At 49.6% G+C, this 16,248-nt stretch overlaps 7 protein-coding genes across 7 annotated transcripts; 4 read left to right on the forward strand and 3 right to left on the reverse strand.

Moving 5' to 3' along the window:
* Positions 1–340: 340 nt before the first annotated feature.
* FMAN_02420 (uncharacterized protein) lies at positions 341–1,020 on the forward strand (the record flags this gene model as incomplete). The annotated part of the gene is made up of 2 exons (XM_041819978.1): positions 341–657; positions 831–1,020. The coding sequence occupies 2 exons, from the start codon at positions 341–343 to the stop codon at positions 1,018–1,020; spliced, it is 507 nt and encodes a 168-aa protein (XP_041685904.1).
* A 304-nt stretch (positions 1,021–1,324) lies between these two features.
* FMAN_02421 (uncharacterized protein) lies at positions 1,325–5,511 on the reverse strand (the record flags this gene model as incomplete). The annotated part of the gene is made up of 9 exons (XM_041819980.1): positions 1,325–3,328; positions 3,380–3,482; positions 3,541–3,798; positions 3,850–3,949; positions 4,006–4,049; positions 4,103–4,178; positions 4,228–4,251; positions 4,306–4,755; positions 4,812–5,511. The coding sequence occupies 9 exons, from the start codon at positions 5,509–5,511 to the stop codon at positions 1,325–1,327; spliced, it is 3,759 nt and encodes a 1,252-aa protein (XP_041685905.1).
* Positions 5,512–7,758: 2,247 nt separating this feature from the next.
* Positions 7,759–8,404, forward strand: FMAN_16181 (uncharacterized protein; the record flags this gene model as incomplete). Its single annotated transcript, XM_041819981.1, has 2 exons — positions 7,759–8,172; positions 8,252–8,404. The coding sequence occupies 2 exons, from the start codon at positions 7,759–7,761 to the stop codon at positions 8,402–8,404; spliced, it is 567 nt and encodes a 188-aa protein (XP_041685906.1).
* A 348-nt stretch (positions 8,405–8,752) lies between these two features.
* On the reverse strand, positions 8,753–10,011 carry FMAN_02422 (uncharacterized protein; the record flags this gene model as incomplete). The annotated part of the gene is made up of 3 exons (XM_041819982.1): positions 8,753–8,944; positions 8,998–9,548; positions 9,600–10,011. The coding sequence occupies 3 exons, from the start codon at positions 10,009–10,011 to the stop codon at positions 8,753–8,755; spliced, it is 1,155 nt and encodes a 384-aa protein (XP_041685907.1).
* Positions 10,012–10,384: 373 nt separating this feature from the next.
* Positions 10,385–10,897, forward strand: FMAN_02423 (uncharacterized protein; the record flags this gene model as incomplete). The annotated part of the gene is made up of 3 exons (XM_041819983.1): positions 10,385–10,426; positions 10,477–10,585; positions 10,638–10,897. The coding sequence occupies 3 exons, from the start codon at positions 10,385–10,387 to the stop codon at positions 10,895–10,897; spliced, it is 411 nt and encodes a 136-aa protein (XP_041685908.1).
* A 236-nt stretch (positions 10,898–11,133) lies between these two features.
* FMAN_02424 (putative pyrimidine 5`-nucleotidase) lies at positions 11,134–12,005 on the reverse strand (the record flags this gene model as incomplete). The annotated part of the gene is made up of 4 exons (XM_041819984.1): positions 11,134–11,309; positions 11,358–11,819; positions 11,876–11,904; positions 11,959–12,005. The coding sequence occupies 4 exons, from the start codon at positions 12,003–12,005 to the stop codon at positions 11,134–11,136; spliced, it is 714 nt and encodes a 237-aa protein (XP_041685909.1).
* A 1,385-nt stretch (positions 12,006–13,390) lies between these two features.
* On the forward strand, positions 13,391–15,919 carry FMAN_02425 (uncharacterized protein; the record flags this gene model as incomplete). The annotated part of the gene is made up of 1 exon (XM_041819985.1): positions 13,391–15,919. One exon carries the CDS (start codon positions 13,391–13,393, stop codon positions 15,917–15,919), a length of 2,529 nt encoding a protein of 842 aa, XP_041685910.1.
* Positions 15,920–16,248: the final 329 nt, after the last annotated feature.

Raw genomic sequence — 16,248 nt, forward strand, 5'->3', positions numbered from 1 at the left:
AAACGGCGCCATTTGCGTTGGGGTCCGGCCTAACTGCTCAATGACAGGTCTTACGACTGTCGCAAGTCGAGAGCGCAACCCGGCAGCATATACGCTTCTCCCAAACTTACCAACAAAGCTGGAGCGTCGCGCGCGGAACGAGACCATCACAACGACCGTCGCAACTATGTACACATCAAATAACTTCTACCAATAACATCGGGAGTGGTAGCAACAAGTTCTCCTTCCGCGGGTAGAAGCGGAGTCATTATACGATGCTATCGAGGCAGCGGTTTCCAAGGGAACTGCACCTCTAGTTCCAGAGAGGTTCCGAGACAAATCAACGCTTTGGTATACTAAGATGAGGATGTTCATCAAGTGTGACTGGATGAATAGTCCCACCAAGAACGAGATCATGATCACCAAAGACGTTAGCCAACCCGTTATCTCTGGCGGCCCTATGGAAGAACTCGCAGACGATATCGAGGACATTGCTTTGGAGATCAAAGATACTCAACCAGATCTAGCGCTTAGGGTCAAAGTGACTTCTGAAAGACTCTCTTATACAATCGATTCATCAGAGACATGGATCACTGGTTCTTGGATGAGCAGCGTGAAAACGCTCGCCACGAACACTGACTCAACAGCAGGCGAGCTTGGGGAGGCAACAAAACTTGGGTAAGTTAGCCTAAGCTTTAGGGATACCTTTTGCTAAGTTTATTTCAATATCCTAAATTTAGGCAAGCTTAGTGTTTTATGCTCCCTAAGGATGAGTTCGGGGACGCGTTATCGCACAATGGATCAAGAGACTATTAATAGTCGGTGTAAGCTATAACTTATGCTGCCATCAGCGTGGATGGCCAAGAGAGTAACTCGCCAATTATGCAGGAGTTCACCGATCTTGTCAAACGCTCAGGCGGCGGACGCCTTCTCGCGCATATCGAAGCTACCAAGCAAAGCTTCAGAGAAACTCACCATGCGACATACCCCAACAGGCCTGTCAAAGAGCCCAGATACCCCAAAGCAGAGCTTGAGAAGTGATTCATCCTGGCTGCAGCTGTTGGTTCCGAACAATCATATGATCTGATCCGCGAACATCTCACCGATGTGTTGGGTACCGCAGGCGATGACCTCACCACGGCAGTCAAGGATTGCTACCACAGAAGAACGAGACGCCGAACAAGAGAAGCTCTTCACAGATGCCAATAACTATCACGCTGGTATGTCATATAACTCTTGAAGCTTCGTCCATGTCTAATATTGACCTTTAAGCGAAGAAAGATATAAAGAAGCAGTTCCAAGCGTTTACCTCCTTTGTGTCCAAATACTCCTACCCTAGCCTCGATCAAGTGTAGAGCTCATTCGTGAGATTGTTCAAGGTCAAGCCTTCCTTAGCGATATCTCCGGCGTCAACCAAGAAATCAAGAGGCATCTCGACGAGTGTACCACGGATTCGTGACAACCACTCCCTGACCTCCCTCACACCACCAGGGAACTCAGACTTCACAATGTGACCATACTCAACCTTGCCCTTCTTAAGCTCCGCCTTGACATCCTGGTCTTTCTTACCAGGGATGATGAAGTACTGAGAGAAGAAAGTGTCGTATTCCTTCCAGGTTCTAACTCTGTTGGTGGGAACAGGGTGGAATGCTCGATCAAATGTCTCGGTGTTCACGCGTGCAGTGCTGGTCCAGAGACGTTGGAAATCTGGGCTGAGCGGATCGACGACGAGATGATCGGCTGGAGAACCCCAGTCGTAATCGTTGGGGTCTCGGTCGACGGGTGTCCAGTTTCGGTTTGGTTGATCCCATCGTTGATCGGGAACAAGGCCGAGATGCTTGCGGAAAAGGAAGCGGCGCAGAGAAGCAGCGAAGCGGGAGGCCGTGTAGGGACGCCCGTTCATGTATGACTCTACAGGTGTGGGGTCCTCAATGACAACCGCGATCTCAGAGTCGTGGTCGCCGAGTTGTGAGCGGTCGTTCAAGTTGGCTGAGCCGCAAATAACAAGTTGGTCATCGACGATGAGAAGCTTGCTGTGAATGTACAACTCCTCAGAGACAAAAGCGTTAATTTCATCTTCAGGGTTGCCATCCCAGCGTAGATCAGTGACTCTAGGGCCTTTGTCCATGTAGCAGGAGCTGATAGTGTCGAGAGTGTTGTCGCCAACTTTGCTAGCCCCCTGTTGGTATCTCTGGTACGAATCTGCACCACCTCCTTGGGAGTGACCCCCCTGGGAGTAGCCTCCCTGCTCTTGTCGCTGTGGCCGGTCATCATATCTTGATTCAGAGTGGCCCGAGTAACGCTGTTCTGGCCGGCTGTCGTACCGGGAAGAGCTTGAGTGTTCGCCATACTGGGGACGATCATCGCGGCGGGAGCCGTAACTATCAGAACCCTGTCTCCCACTGTAACGTGGGTCAGCTTGGGGATGCTCATAGGGATTTCGCTCCGGTCGTCCATATCTTGCGTCTGGCCGCTCCCCATAGTCGCCCCGACCGCTGTAACTTTGCTGTGAGGAGCCGCGATAGTCGTCATCACGTCCATATCCCTGCTGAGAATATCCTTGGGGTCTAGACTCAAATCGAGGATCGGCTCCAGGGTGGGCATAGGGATCTCGGGCTGGTCGACGCCCGTACTTGTCGCCTCGGCGATCATCGTCGCTGTCACTGTCACGTCGTCTTCCGTGGCTACCACCTCGGCGGTCATCGTCGCTGTCGCTATCGCGTCTGTATTTGGACCCAGAGTGACCTCCACTGTAGTCATCGTCCTGGCGTCTGCTGTCTGGTCGGGAGTTGTAGCCCCTCTGAGACTCCTGTCGGTAATCATCTCGCTGAGATCGGTCCCCATAGCCTCGACTTTCATAGTTGTCACCTCCTCGTGAGCCTGAAAAGTCGCCTCGACTCTGTTGGTACTGATCACGTGCTGCCCTTCCAGATCCCTCATCTGGGTAACCGCCCAACTCTCGGTCTCTCTCCTTTCGAGCCTCTTCGTACGACACACCAGTTCGAGCTTCGGCATCAGCCATTGTCTTGGAAGTATTGATTCGATCGAAGTTTCGGAGGTTGTAGAATCCGATGTATCTGGATGTATCTCGGATACCTGCCTTCTGAAGCTTCTCGATGATACTGTACCCACCACGCGAGATCGAGTCATATTGAAACTCCATGATGGCTCTGGTTCCCAGAGCTCCCTCGTCCTGTAAGTCTCCTGCAAAGGCCGGGACGGCCGGCATCAAAACCCAGACATGGAAGGGTGTTCCTTCATGGTCAGCGCGAATAATTCTTTCTACCAACGCAGCACCGATCTTGTTCTTAACAACTCGTTGCTTATCATCGGTGGCAGTGATGAAGAACTGATTCGTTAGTAAAGGCTTGTGAAACTTAGAGACACTAAGTATGCTTACTTGGTTCTCGATGTAAACGTAGAATCTAGAGTTCTTGATGGCGTCGATGTATGCGTTCTGAATCGAACGCTCAAGGGGGTGGCCAGATGACCACTCAGCGCAACTGTACCATATTAGCAAGTTTTGTCCAAATAGAATAACGTAGAGGCAAGTGAACTCACCTTCGGATCATCTGGATGTGAGGCATGTCGCCACGACCTTCAGATCTGTGCCCACGGTCACGATGAGTGTCATCATGTTCCCCAAACGATCTCAGTCTATCCATACCACGGCTAAACTGCTGTGTTAGGCCACCCAAGTAATCGTCCTCGCCTCTAGATCGTCTATCTCCAGAACCCGAGGTGTCTCGCGGGGGCAGCTCGAGTTTGTGATACTTGCCGGGATTCTTCTCCTTGTACTTGTCTTTGAAGATGAAGTTCCTGTGCATGGTTAGTGGTCATAGAGACAAATTAGAAGTTGCGGCGACTTACCATCGGTCGATAAAGTGATCGACCATGTCACGAGTGATGGGCCCGTTCATGCTCAGAGCAACGTCTGACCAACCCATTCTCGAGCTCTTAGTTCGATCGACTAGGATCAATTAGAGTTATGTCTTTAGGAATGCTGCAGTTCATAGAAAAACTTACGCTTGTTTTGATCCCAGTCCTTAACATCAGCAAAGTCGTAGACTCTACGGAAGCTTATTACTATGATTCTTGACTCTATGTCGAAACTAAGACATACCTGGCATTGTTGTAGTCTTGTCCAGGAAAGACAATGGCATCCAAGTTACCGGGATGAGCGTCGGCGATGGGGTGACCTAGTCGAGATGGTGAGCAACAACTTCCCTATATATAACACAAGCTTACTATTTGTGTCCCATCTTCCAAAGCCTAAAAGGTTTCAATTAGCATTTCTTGTTCTGAGTGAGACAGGAAAGTCCATACACATATCCAGTCCTCCCATAAACCCAATCTTGCCGTTGTCAATGACGAGGAGCTTCTCATGATGCGCCCAGTACAGCACAACACCATCAGCAGTACCATAGACAGCCTTGATAGCATCTCCAGATGCTTTGGCAAGATCAAAGTTGGTCAGAGCCTTGATAGACTTGCCCAATTCCCTCTGCAGGTCGTAACCTGTGGGCAAGTGGTCGGGGTGTCGGAAGACATGGATATTCTTGTGCAGCGCTTCAAGAGCAGTCCTCGTATGTCTGCTATTGAGGGTCAAAGCTGCTTCGACCTCCTTATAGACGATGATGTAAACCTGGACGCCGCGCTGTGCGGCTTGTTGAAGCATTCGATCCAGACGGTATTGTTCGTTCTTAGCAGGGGGGCGGCGAAGATAAAGCTCAGGGCTCAGCCACCAATCGAGAATGTAAATACTTTCCTGTGCCTCTAGATTGGCCATGTCAGGTGATTATTCAGGGGGGAAATGGGTTGCTGTGACTTACGCTCAAGGGCTTGGGAGACAGCCCAGAAGTATGAAGCACCATCGACGTACCACTTAACGTTGCCCTTCGACTCTGAGGCAAATGAATGATATCGGTTCACTGCCTGCTGCCTCTGAAGATATTGAGCAGCAGAATCATGAGAGGGGTCATCGCCGTGAGATTGCTTTCCCCCTTGTGGACGGCCACCGCTTGGTGGTCGGTCATAACCTCCTTGAGATGGGCCTTGGGAACCGTAGCCTTGATTGCCATGACCCTGGTTGTCGTAGCCTTGGTTAGCATATCCTTGGGACTGCCCGTAACCTTGGGGCTGTCCGTGGCTTTGAGGCTGCCCGTAACCCTGAGATTGTCCGTAGCTCTGAGGAGGACCTTGGTTGCCGTAGCCTGAGTCTCCATAGCCCTGGTTGCCATGACCCTGAGACTGTCCATAGCCCTGGGACTGCCCATAGCCTTGGGAAGGGCCCTGGTTGCCATATCCCTGACTTCCGTAGCTCTGATTGCCATGGCCTTGAGATTGTCCATAACCTTGACTTCCATACTGGCCTTGTCCTTGAGACTGAGACTGACTATAGCCATAATCTTGTCCATGGGACTGCTGACTCTGTCCGCTGTGAGATTGTGATTGAGAACCATGCTTGTCATCATCGTCCTTCTTGTTCAAAACGCTCTCGACGTGCTCGCCGACCTTCTTAAGGAAATCCATGTCGGAAGACGAGGATGAGGACTAATACCTCAACGAGCCAAGGTCTTGGCGGTGAGGCTCAAGCGGAAGACGGATAGAGACGTTCAAAATAGTTGTACCAAGAATATGTCAAGAATGAACCAACGTAGCCAAGAAGTAGTAGATTTTAAGTGAGATCATGAGTTGTTTTTTAACTCACACGACAGTGATAAGCTGACGGACTGTAAGAAGACAGCTGAGCTTGGAAGCTCAAGTGGGGAGCTGATGACGCCGATGATGGCCACGGAATGCGGAGAGCCAATGAATGAGAGATGCCGTAAATAGGTACATCATCAGGGTTGCGTTATCGACTTGATTGCTCTAGACAAATAGGGAAGCTTCGTATTCTCATTGGAACATTCATCAAGCTGCGGGGTTATACACAGAAACAGACAAGACATGACACTCACTCAGAGAGTCAGCCAGCAAATACACCACTCACAACAAACAAACGTGAATCACAGAGCATTTATACGGGGACAATCACTCTCGTTTCATGTCTCTTCCAAACACTGCTTCAGGCTGATCCACGCTAAACAGCATCCTACAAGACTGACAGCTTTGACTGCCGAAACCAAACCCCGGTAAAAGACTCTAATGCAGGGCAACCCATTGGGACAAGTAACTAAAAAATCTACCGAACTCGCATGTCCAGTTCTATGTATAAGGCTCGTGTGAACTGCTGCTTAAACCCGATGAAACCTCTTGGCCTGCAACAACTCATCCAAAAGATAAATAGCCGTGATAGCCTGTTATGCTTCCTTGTATTGGACTCTAATAACTGGTATGAATTCAGTCAACTGATCATGATATCAACGGTGATATGGACCGCTCAGCCTGTTTTCGGCAACCGAGATTAACAATGTGATTGTCCTGGATCAGCTACAGGTGTCCATGACTCGGTGTCTGAACACCGAAGGATGAGCTGATAGAGTGGACTTTGTCACGATGTTATCCACGGAGTTGCAAGGAACATACAGTACCTTAGTAGTTAGTGGACAGACAGTATGAAGAGTTCCCGTTCCCCATCCGTCCCGTCCCGTCTCGTTTCATCAACCCATCCATGAATTCGCTAGCTCTCAGGCCTCAACTCTTGGTTAGCCTTGATGGTCGGTCAACTCAACCTGCTTTGAAGCCAGCCACCGACCGGCAAAGACAAAAGCAAAGGCAATTCTCAACTGCCAGATTTGTCTATGCGCCATTTTATTCCGACAATCTGTGGCAACCGTGGCGTGCAACCTCTTCACGATTGCTCCCGCAGAGAGTGAAAGGATTCGATCCAATCCAGTGTCGTTCTGAGGGTGTAAAAGAGCCAACTTGGCTGTCTAACTAAATCGACCGGGGAGGGTTGACTTGATTGATGGATGGGTTGCGGAGCCGTCAAACTTATACGCTAGAATCCACTGGACACACAGCCCACTTACCGTCCAGCACCTCCAGGGCCGCTGCAATTACCCGCCGGGACGGTAACTACAGGGCAACTCCACGGGCTGATGGAGGGGACCATCTCAGGAACTGGAACCTGGAAAACTTCCATCTTTGCTAGGGCACCGGGCACCTTGTAACCCAACAACCTTGCATCCACGAGCCCAGCGTTACCTTAGTCTTAGCTTGCAAGTGGCTGCAGGGGAGAAGGCGACTTTTTTTCTGGCTCACTGAATCACTCTCACACGGAACGGAGAGGAGAGGAGAGACAGACCTCATCTTAAATACTGTAGTAACCTAACCTCTTAGGAGAGACAAGGCAGGTAATCAGTCACGTTTTGATGCTCAGGTCTCTTCAACATCCATGGCCTTTTAACTCCCTAAGCCGAAATTCCCCGACCTCTTTTTCTCAACACTTTATCTTGCAATTCTTACATCTTCTGAACCTTCAACTGCTTACTTGTGCATCAGCCCAAGTTTAAACTCTTCAAGTAAGTCTACTACTGCTAGCTTGCACCGGGTTGGAGCTCCTAAATCGGATAACCCATAAGTTATCTCCCCTCATCGAGTTGCCTAATAAGTCAAGCCTCTGATAAATCTTGTACAGAATTTCTACACCAGCGTTGACCGATATTTCACTGATCAATTCAAATATCCCATTGCGGTTGGATACATGGTCTCCAGTCCTGCAGATGCTCATACGACAAAGAAGCATTGTACACTGAGACACAACTTACTCTCTTGGAACCACTTAAACTCAAGACTCTCGACATAAGCTCGTCCAATCAACAAGATATTCTCAACATGACAGCTTCAGGAACAGTGGCTCTCTTCTCGCCAGGGCAGCATGGGCACCTGATACCCTATCTTGCAGCCATTCACGCCTCCTGTATCACTCATGATCGCACTATCGCAGAATTCCTCCCGCCCCTATCTCACGAGAAACTCCTCGCTTGGTGGAAAGAGCGGATTGCAGAGGTGGCAGACGGCAAACGGCTCATCTTCATTCTCCTGAACGACTGTGAACCCGGAGCTCGGCCGAACGGCGCCGATGTGGTGGGCGTTGTCATGTTAAACATGCCCTCTTCAGAAACTGGCCCGTTCCGCGGTGTCGTTGAAAAACTCCTCGTCCACAAAGCTTTTCGCGGTCGAGGAGGTGCCAGGACTTTGATTTCTGCTCTCGAAGCTGAAGCCACCAAGCGTGGTCGAACTATTCTGGTAAGTTCAATGTCCATCGTAACTATACTAACGTTAGCTCTCTTCGGCATCTAAGTCCCGGTAACTAACAACTGCTTAGCTTCTCGACACAGAGACCGGAAGCCCAGCAGAGGAGGTGTATAAAAAGCTTGGTTATGTCGAGCTTGGCCAGATCCCAAAATATGGTCTAAGTCCAAATGGAGAACTCAAGGGCGGTACCTTCTTTTGGAAACATCTGACGTTGCAGCCCTGAGGAGCTATAATGGAGGGGTCAGGTGTATCGAGCTCTTGTCATTGACAAGGATCGACCTTTTAAAAGTGCTGTAGAAAATTCCCTTCATCGGAGGAAAACGAGGCGACTCGATATTGCTGTTCTTATCATGGACTGTGGCTGGCGGGGTGCTTCGGTTTGTTTTCTAGATATCCATCCAAAATATGATCATTTCACGACAAAATTGACATTGTACATGCCTGTATAAATTTGGGAAAATCTCGTACAAAAAAGAAACCGCTTTGATTGCTTTCCACACTACACGGTAGATCCACGATACTATTACAACTCCCAAAAACGCCATCACTCAAGGTCACTTTTAGATGCCATCTACTCGTCGTCATCGAGCTCTTCAACTCGTGGGGCCTCGTAGTGTCGCTGCTGCACACCACCAGTCTTGACCTGAGTATCCGTGCCAGTTGTAGTCGCACTTGTGTTAACTTGACCAGTAGCGGCTGCGAAGGCGGGGTTGGGGGTGGTACCAGGGGCAGCAGACTTCTTCTTTTTCTTCTTCTTCTCGGTCTGTACGTGTTGTTAGTGATTTGTTTCATTCTCTCGTAGCATAGTCGACTAACCTCGTGCCAAGCCCAAACGGGTCTGAAACTGTCCATGAAAGAAACGTCCTCCCACAAGTTGGGGAATAGCCATAGTCCAGGTGGTGTTGTGAAGTAGGTGATACAGAACAGGATAACTCGGAAGATGGCCATCAGGAAGAACAGTCCGAGCAGTCCAAGGAGTCCCCAACTGAGGTAGTAGACACCCTGGCGCAGCACCAGAGGCCACAGAGGGTACAAGACGATAGCGAAGATAGCAAGGAGTGCGAGACCGGCGTAGATCTTGCGCTTGAGCTGGCTACCTTCCCACAGCCAGCAGTAGTACATGTCTTCCTTTGCCTCTTGTTGCTGCTCAATCTTGACAGTCCACTGTCCCTTGACACGCTTGGGCTTCTTTCCGTTAGGGCCTGCCTGCGGTTCGACCTTGGAAACTCGGAGAGCAAGCATGCTCAGGGGCAACAACTTGAATGTGTTCTCGAGAGAAGCTCTGTCGGTGATCTCGGGGAGAAGAGGGTTCTTCTTGCGGGCCTTCTCATATGCGGGGGACTGAAGAGCTCGGAGGGCTCGCTTGACTAGGTTCTGTCAGCTTCTGATTTGGAAGAGATTGGTGCTATGTGGCCTACCTCGAAACATGTCCTTTCGCTCGCCGTTGAGAATCACGGTCCTGGGCTTGAGATCCTGGCCTCGAAGAAACGAGGCAAGAGCAATGGCCTTGGGGTTTGGGGGTCCCGGCGTAATAGGCTGGGCGCGACCCTGCTGGGGAGGTTGACCATGATCATGAGAATGACCGTTGTGGTCGTGGTCGTGGTCGTGATCATGACCTTGCTGTTGCTGTTGTGCGCGCATTCTCATTTGCTCTTGCGCTTGTCTCTTGATGTGCTCGATAAATTCAGGGACAGTCATGCCGTTCTTCTCAGCATCGATGGCGAGTTGGCGCTGCATTGCCTGAATCTGCTCGGGTGTAGGTCGCTGCCCAGGTTGCGGCATGGGAATCTGCCCAGGCTGGGGGCCTGGCTGGGGAGGTTGCTCAGACATGTTTTACTGGAAAAAGTCAATGTGAAAAAGAGTGTAGAGAAGAAGTCTATCGGGCTAAAGAATTGGTTGAGAGAGACAGAAGCGCACGAAGGCGAAGTAAAAGATGTGGACTTGACAGGTTTAAGAAAGAGTGAACATGGCGTTGCTGCCACTTGGACCATGCCGTGCCAATCATGTCATAGCTCGCCCAGAGACAACGGTGTTCACTTCCTTCCATCACTGAGCTCCAGAATTTCTGGGGCGGATTGTTGATTGCCCGACCGCCCGCACATCTCCACGTGACAGCTAAGCCAGCTGTGAGATTGAGGTGTGAATGAGCCTTGAAGCTGTAAATCATCAGAGTTGCTTTGTTTGAGAATTTACAGCCAACATCATGGGTGATCGATTAACCCAGCTGCAAGATGCTGTAGACCAGGTGCGTCCTGTTTACACCTCATAAAATTCTTCCGCTAATAAATTCTACAGCTGGCCACACAGTTCGTTGCATGCCTTCACTATGTCAACAAGCGACATGACCTTGAAACACTTGGTCCTAATGACAAAGTTCGCGAAGTGAAAGATGCTCCAAAAGAAGGCATGTCCAAATGCATGATCCATTCGAAGGGAGATATGCTAACTTCCCTCAGTTGATTCACTTCCTCCAGATGAGTTTCGAGCTGGTATGGTAGAGTTGTCACAGGATCTCATTGTCAAAGAGCAACAAATCGAGGTCCTCATCTCATCTCTCCCCGGCTTAGACAACAGTGAGATGGATCAGGAGAGGTACATTAAAGAGCTGGAGGAGGATTTGAAGATTGCTGAAGCCCAACGCCAAGAAGCAATCAAGGAGAAAGATCAGATTTTGTCTGAGCTTGACAGTGTTATTCGCAGCATACGACGACCATAATTACGGGTTCGGTCTGTTTTTGACAAGTTTATTGATGCGCAGCGCGGAGTTCAGGGTGCGAATAACCAAACTAAAGGCTGGCAGCCCATGCAAAGGAGCATTTTATTATTTTTTGTTGAAACCCCAAAATACAAAGGTATCTCAGCCGAGTGAGCGCCTTGAACGCCACCGTCTAAAAACTCTATCATATGTCATACAATCCCTTCTATTTCGTAACCAACCTCAAATGTCATAAACTATGCCTTGCTTGAAGTAGATTTGAAGAACTGCGGGTAGACATTCCGTAGCTCTCGCAGATGCTGGATTTGGTATTGCGAAGCAGGGGTTTTGGGAGCTGGCACTCCCTCCTCAACGAGATGGGCTGCTGTCCAACCAAATTTTTTGGCTTCTGTGCAGTTCAGGGCAGAATCATCTAGAAGGGGTCAGATGGAGGTATGAGTAACAGCGCGGGGGAACTTACCAACAAAGTAACAATCCTCCACACGGTCGACGCCTGCTTCGCGCATGGCCTTCTCGTACATGCGGGGGTCCGGCTTGCAGAGTAACGGTTGTTCCGCATAGTTGCAGTATGTGAGACCATCGAAGATATCCTCGATGCCCAAGAGGCGAACAACCTTCTTCCCGTGGTTCACATAGGCGTTGGTGAAAAGCCACACAGTAACCTTGGACTTGTCGATGTCCTCCAGGAGTTCACGTAGCTCAGGGTTGGGCTTGATGATTTCTTCGAGGGGTAAAGCATCGTCCACTTTGGCGTTATAATCCAGGGGATCGATTTGGTGATGGCGCACCAACCCCTCAATAGCGAGGCCATAGTTGGTGTAATACTCTTTGTGTAGTTTCACAGCTTCATCCCAAGGGATCTCCAGGTGCTTGGAGAAGTACTCATCAATGAGTTTAGCCATTATGTCATGGACTTTTGTGCCTTCATTCACTGTTAGTTTCAAGCAGTCATAAACACTAATTTCAGTGTAAGCTTACTCCTTGGATAGAGACAGTTGTCAATATCACTGCATAAAAAGTTAGCTCAAAGCCGATGAGAAGTATATTTCAAAAAGACTAACAAGAATAGGACCGGCTTTCCCGGGTTCATGTCCTGAGTGCTGCCCATGGTGAATTTGGTATGAGTCTGAATATTGAGGCTGGGGTTGTTGTTGGTGGTAAAGTAAGGATAGCGAGGTGTGAGATTTGAGTTGAGCAATAAAGAGGAGGCAACTAAAGGTTTTGAGAAGCGCTTCAATGATGATATTGCGTTAACACGTGGTCGTAATTGGTACATTGAATGGCTATGAGGAGGAGAGAGACGGTTTAAATAGAATTTTATAGGGAATGGCGATCTGGGCCAAAAAACGCAAGGCTAGTAAGCAATCAATCGCTTCCTTGGATCAACTCTGCAGTATCCGGAGGATATCGTCGGTATCCGTCCGTCGATGCGCTACGTTTCACCCAATGACTCTTGCGGTGTGGCTGAATAATGAGCAAAGTTCAGCGCGGATCGTCTTCCGGTCTCCGATCGCGGGACTGTCTCTGTCACTAGTTGCTTTTGGTAACATAGAGTTGTTGTTGAGCGAACATTCAAGGAATTTCATAGGAGACAACCCCTTTGTTTGATTGAATCTTCATTTAAAAACACATGTGAATAGGTCATAAGACTCGAACTCCTAGATCATCATGGCATGAGAAGCTCCAGGGGCCTAAAGGAGGCTGTCGAGCCACGAGTAATACTATAGTGATTACATGATCCATGCTTACCTACAGAGAGTTCATCTTGAGCCTCATGGTTCGGGGACTAAATGACAGGACAAGACGATAAATAGAGGGGCTTTAGACTAGTCCAACTTACTGAAGGCAAGGATATTAGTACTTGGCATCTTCAAGGATTGAATTTGTATGACCACAAGTGTCGTGTTCTCGATATTGAGGCTCAAGGGACAGGTCGTGTAAGAGCTATGACACTAACACATGACATTCATTCAACCCAATGCCGCACAAGCCAGGGTTGTAATGGATTCAACGAAGCAATTCCAATATTAGTTAGGTAGTTGTAGAGAAAATAAAAAAGATATTTCACTCATTGAAGATTAATCTAGCCTGATATGAGTTACTTCAACAGTCAAGGTATAGGTAATTCTCAAGACGCTGTAGTGAAAGAATTCTGCCGCTTACACCGCCTAAATTGTTTGCCTTTCGCGTCCACCCGAGTCGAGGCGTCTGTGGCTCTAAAAACCACTCCATTAATTGCACAGACCTCCAACATCAAAGCTTCCATTTCTTGAACAACAGCCGAAACAGCGCATTTACATTTTGATCAGTAGTAGCTCTTTGGTCCGCGTCATATCGCGTCAAGAGTGGCGTTGTCCGTCGGGTTCATTACCCAACATTTTCGTTGAGCTAGCTTGCTTGGAGTTGGTCTTATTGCTTGCTTGCTCCCTTTTTTTCCCAACTTAATCTGGTGTCGCCTGGTGACGCGACGTGTACATTTCACTCGCCGCCATCATGGCACAAGATATTGTCGTTCAGGGGCATCTTGCTAGTAGGAATGAGCTTGCTGGTCTTGCTGAGAAGGAGCGTCATCAGATCGAGCAGTATGAGAAGATTGTACGCTTCTCTACAACTGTTCTCTCCGGTAAACATCCGACTATCAAGGTCCCTTCTAACTTTATCCCTCCCACACAAACTTCCATCCATCCGATAGATATTTCCATGCAAGATGGAACGCCGAGTTATCAGACAGACGCTCATGGGCAAACCATCGCGAACGAAAAGCAAGCAGATGTGTCTGCTACCACCACCAACAACAATAACAGCAAGCCATATGGGTCAGGATCTACTGAGATCAACCCTATCTTCCTAGAGAAATCTGAGGATCTGGTCAAAGCAGAGTTGAAGTTGCAGAGACAGAGGCTGGAACGTGCTCTGAGAGACGAAGTTGATCAGAGACGAGTAATTGCTAAGAGCGTGGCGCAAGGGGAGCCTGTCGTTGAATTCGATCTTAACGAGGTCTTGACGAAAGCCTTGACGCTTGTGGAAAGCAATGCTGGTCCCGATACTACTGCTGCCGCTGCTGCTGCTGATGCTACTAACATTGACAATGCAAGTGATTCCTTCGATGACAACACTTTCTACTCGTCGCAGCACAACACTCCATCCTCCGTTTTGACTTCCAGAGTCCGTAACGAGTCCCAAGAGGCACAAGTACCCGTCGCGGAGTCGCAACCAAAGATAAATAGCCATACCGCTCCTATTCCGCGACAACCTCCGATTGGTTTTGAGCAAGTCCCTCCGGGGCCGTACGCACCGAGCCACACTAGACCCCAAGAAGTCTACGCAAACCCAGACCCTTTCGTCGGTTCGGTGAGCGTTAACAGCACTTCACGACCTGTCCAGGTCCCTGGCCTTGCTACTTATAATGCAGACAAGACAGCACCTAGGCAGGATAGAAGTGCCAGGCAAAGTCCCAGTAATGGGGAGAGCGATAGGCGTAGAGTTGATTACGGATCAGCCTCTCGACAGCCTCCCCGTGAACACTATATTGACAGCCGTCCCCCTTCTCCTCTGATCAGAGCACATGAGAGATCGCATCAGAATGTGGAGACTTCGCCATTAATAAATACTAGGCCACGACCTCGGGCTGCCGAAGCGACGTCGACTTCTTCCACCGGTACTCCCGCTCAAGTTGCTGCTCTCAGGAATGAGCCAGTCGCTGTCACTAGTCCTGAGAGCTCGCCTCAAGGCGGTGCATCGGATAGGCGGAAAGCAAAGAAGAAAAAGAGAAAGGCTGACAGGCAAGCGCCCGAGACTGAACCAACGCCTTATATCAAGGCTGAACCTAGATCTCCCTCCCCTATGAATGCCCCTTCCTATATTCGTCCCAATAAACGTCAAAGGTACGCTCAGCAACAACCAGATGAACCTGTGTACGAGGAAGTTCGTTACGACCCTCACCCGGGCCTCTATCCCCCAGAACCTGTGCCTGTGCATAATCGTCAAGAGCGAGATGATCGACTGCCGATAGGCTATGACACAGTAGGCTTTTCATCACAACGTGCAGCGAGCACCACTGTTCCTGGAACTGCTGTCTATAGGAGAGAATATGCCGATGATCGATACGTTTCCGGTGGACCGTATCCTATTGAACAAGCCCCACATGTTCCCCCTCCTCACCAAAGGCTGTCGATGGGGGGAACAGCAAGCTCCCAAGTTCGACCTAACGACGGTTATCCGCGCCCATCGTGGCCCTATGCTGGAGCACATGAAGCATCACCTACAGGCTTAAGACCAGAAGGCGATGTGTTCATGGCACCGCAAAGACCGCCGCCAACTCGAATTATCGTAGATGCTTATGGACGTGAGTATATTGAGCCACCACGTTCGACGATCATCCGGCACTCCGCAGCTCCTCCCGCTCGATCCGGCGAGCCCGAGATCTTTTATGAACGAACTCCGGTTCGGAGGCCCCAGGCGATGGAGGCGTACGAAGAAGGAGGGGCAGTCTACAGGCGACGTTCGCCATCGTATATGCCTAGGCGGGTCGTCACACAACCTGAGTACGTTTCGCAGGATTACAGGGACCATAGACCGCGTGGGCATTCAACACGGCCAATAGGTCCCTCAGGGGAATTCGTTGAGGTGATGGCACCTCCAGAACGAAGACGCATGGAAGACGGGACGAGAGATTATATTGCAAGGCCGACCAGCGTACGACCAGCAGAGCCTGTTCGGTATGAGGTCGCCCGGGACTACGGCCGAGTGCAGAGCGTGCGACCCGAGCCACCCGTACGTCAATATGCCACAAGCGTCCACCCGGAGAGCCGCCGTGAGGCTGTACAGCCTTACGCGCGGGAATACGGTGGCATTGCTGCAGAACCAGGCGTTGTGAGACAGGAGTACAGCACGCGGCCGGTGGAGCGGTACTACAATCAACCGATGAGAGGTGGGGAGGAGATTGCTTTCATTGAGAGACCGCGAGGGGCAACGCAAGAGATTGTTTACGCAGATGATGCGAGGAGGGAGGTTTATCGTTAAGCTAGGTCAAACCAAACGGGTGTTAAAATAGAAGCGAATATAGTTGATATCAGACGGGAATACCAATATAGTTTAATGATGTATGAAGACCGTTCTTCTATGTAAGAAGTTGAACAACAACGTTTATCTCTTGAACTACTGTATTTGGACTCAATGCATGGGAATTATAACATTGAAAGGCCATGGTTCAGAGAAGCGGCCGAGCACTCGTCTATTCTCTGCAATAATAACCCCCAACTGGGTAAACATTGGTTTGCGTTTCTATGTTGACAATAAAAGTTCATCACGGCCTGCAAGGATCCGCCTGAGCACAACAGAACATAGTTCAG

This window comes from Fusarium mangiferae (assembly GCF_900044065.1).
Source record: "Fusarium mangiferae strain MRC7560 genome assembly, contig: FMAN_scaffold010, whole genome shotgun sequence".
Classification (NCBI taxonomy): domain Eukaryota; kingdom Fungi; phylum Ascomycota; class Sordariomycetes; order Hypocreales; family Nectriaceae; genus Fusarium; species Fusarium mangiferae.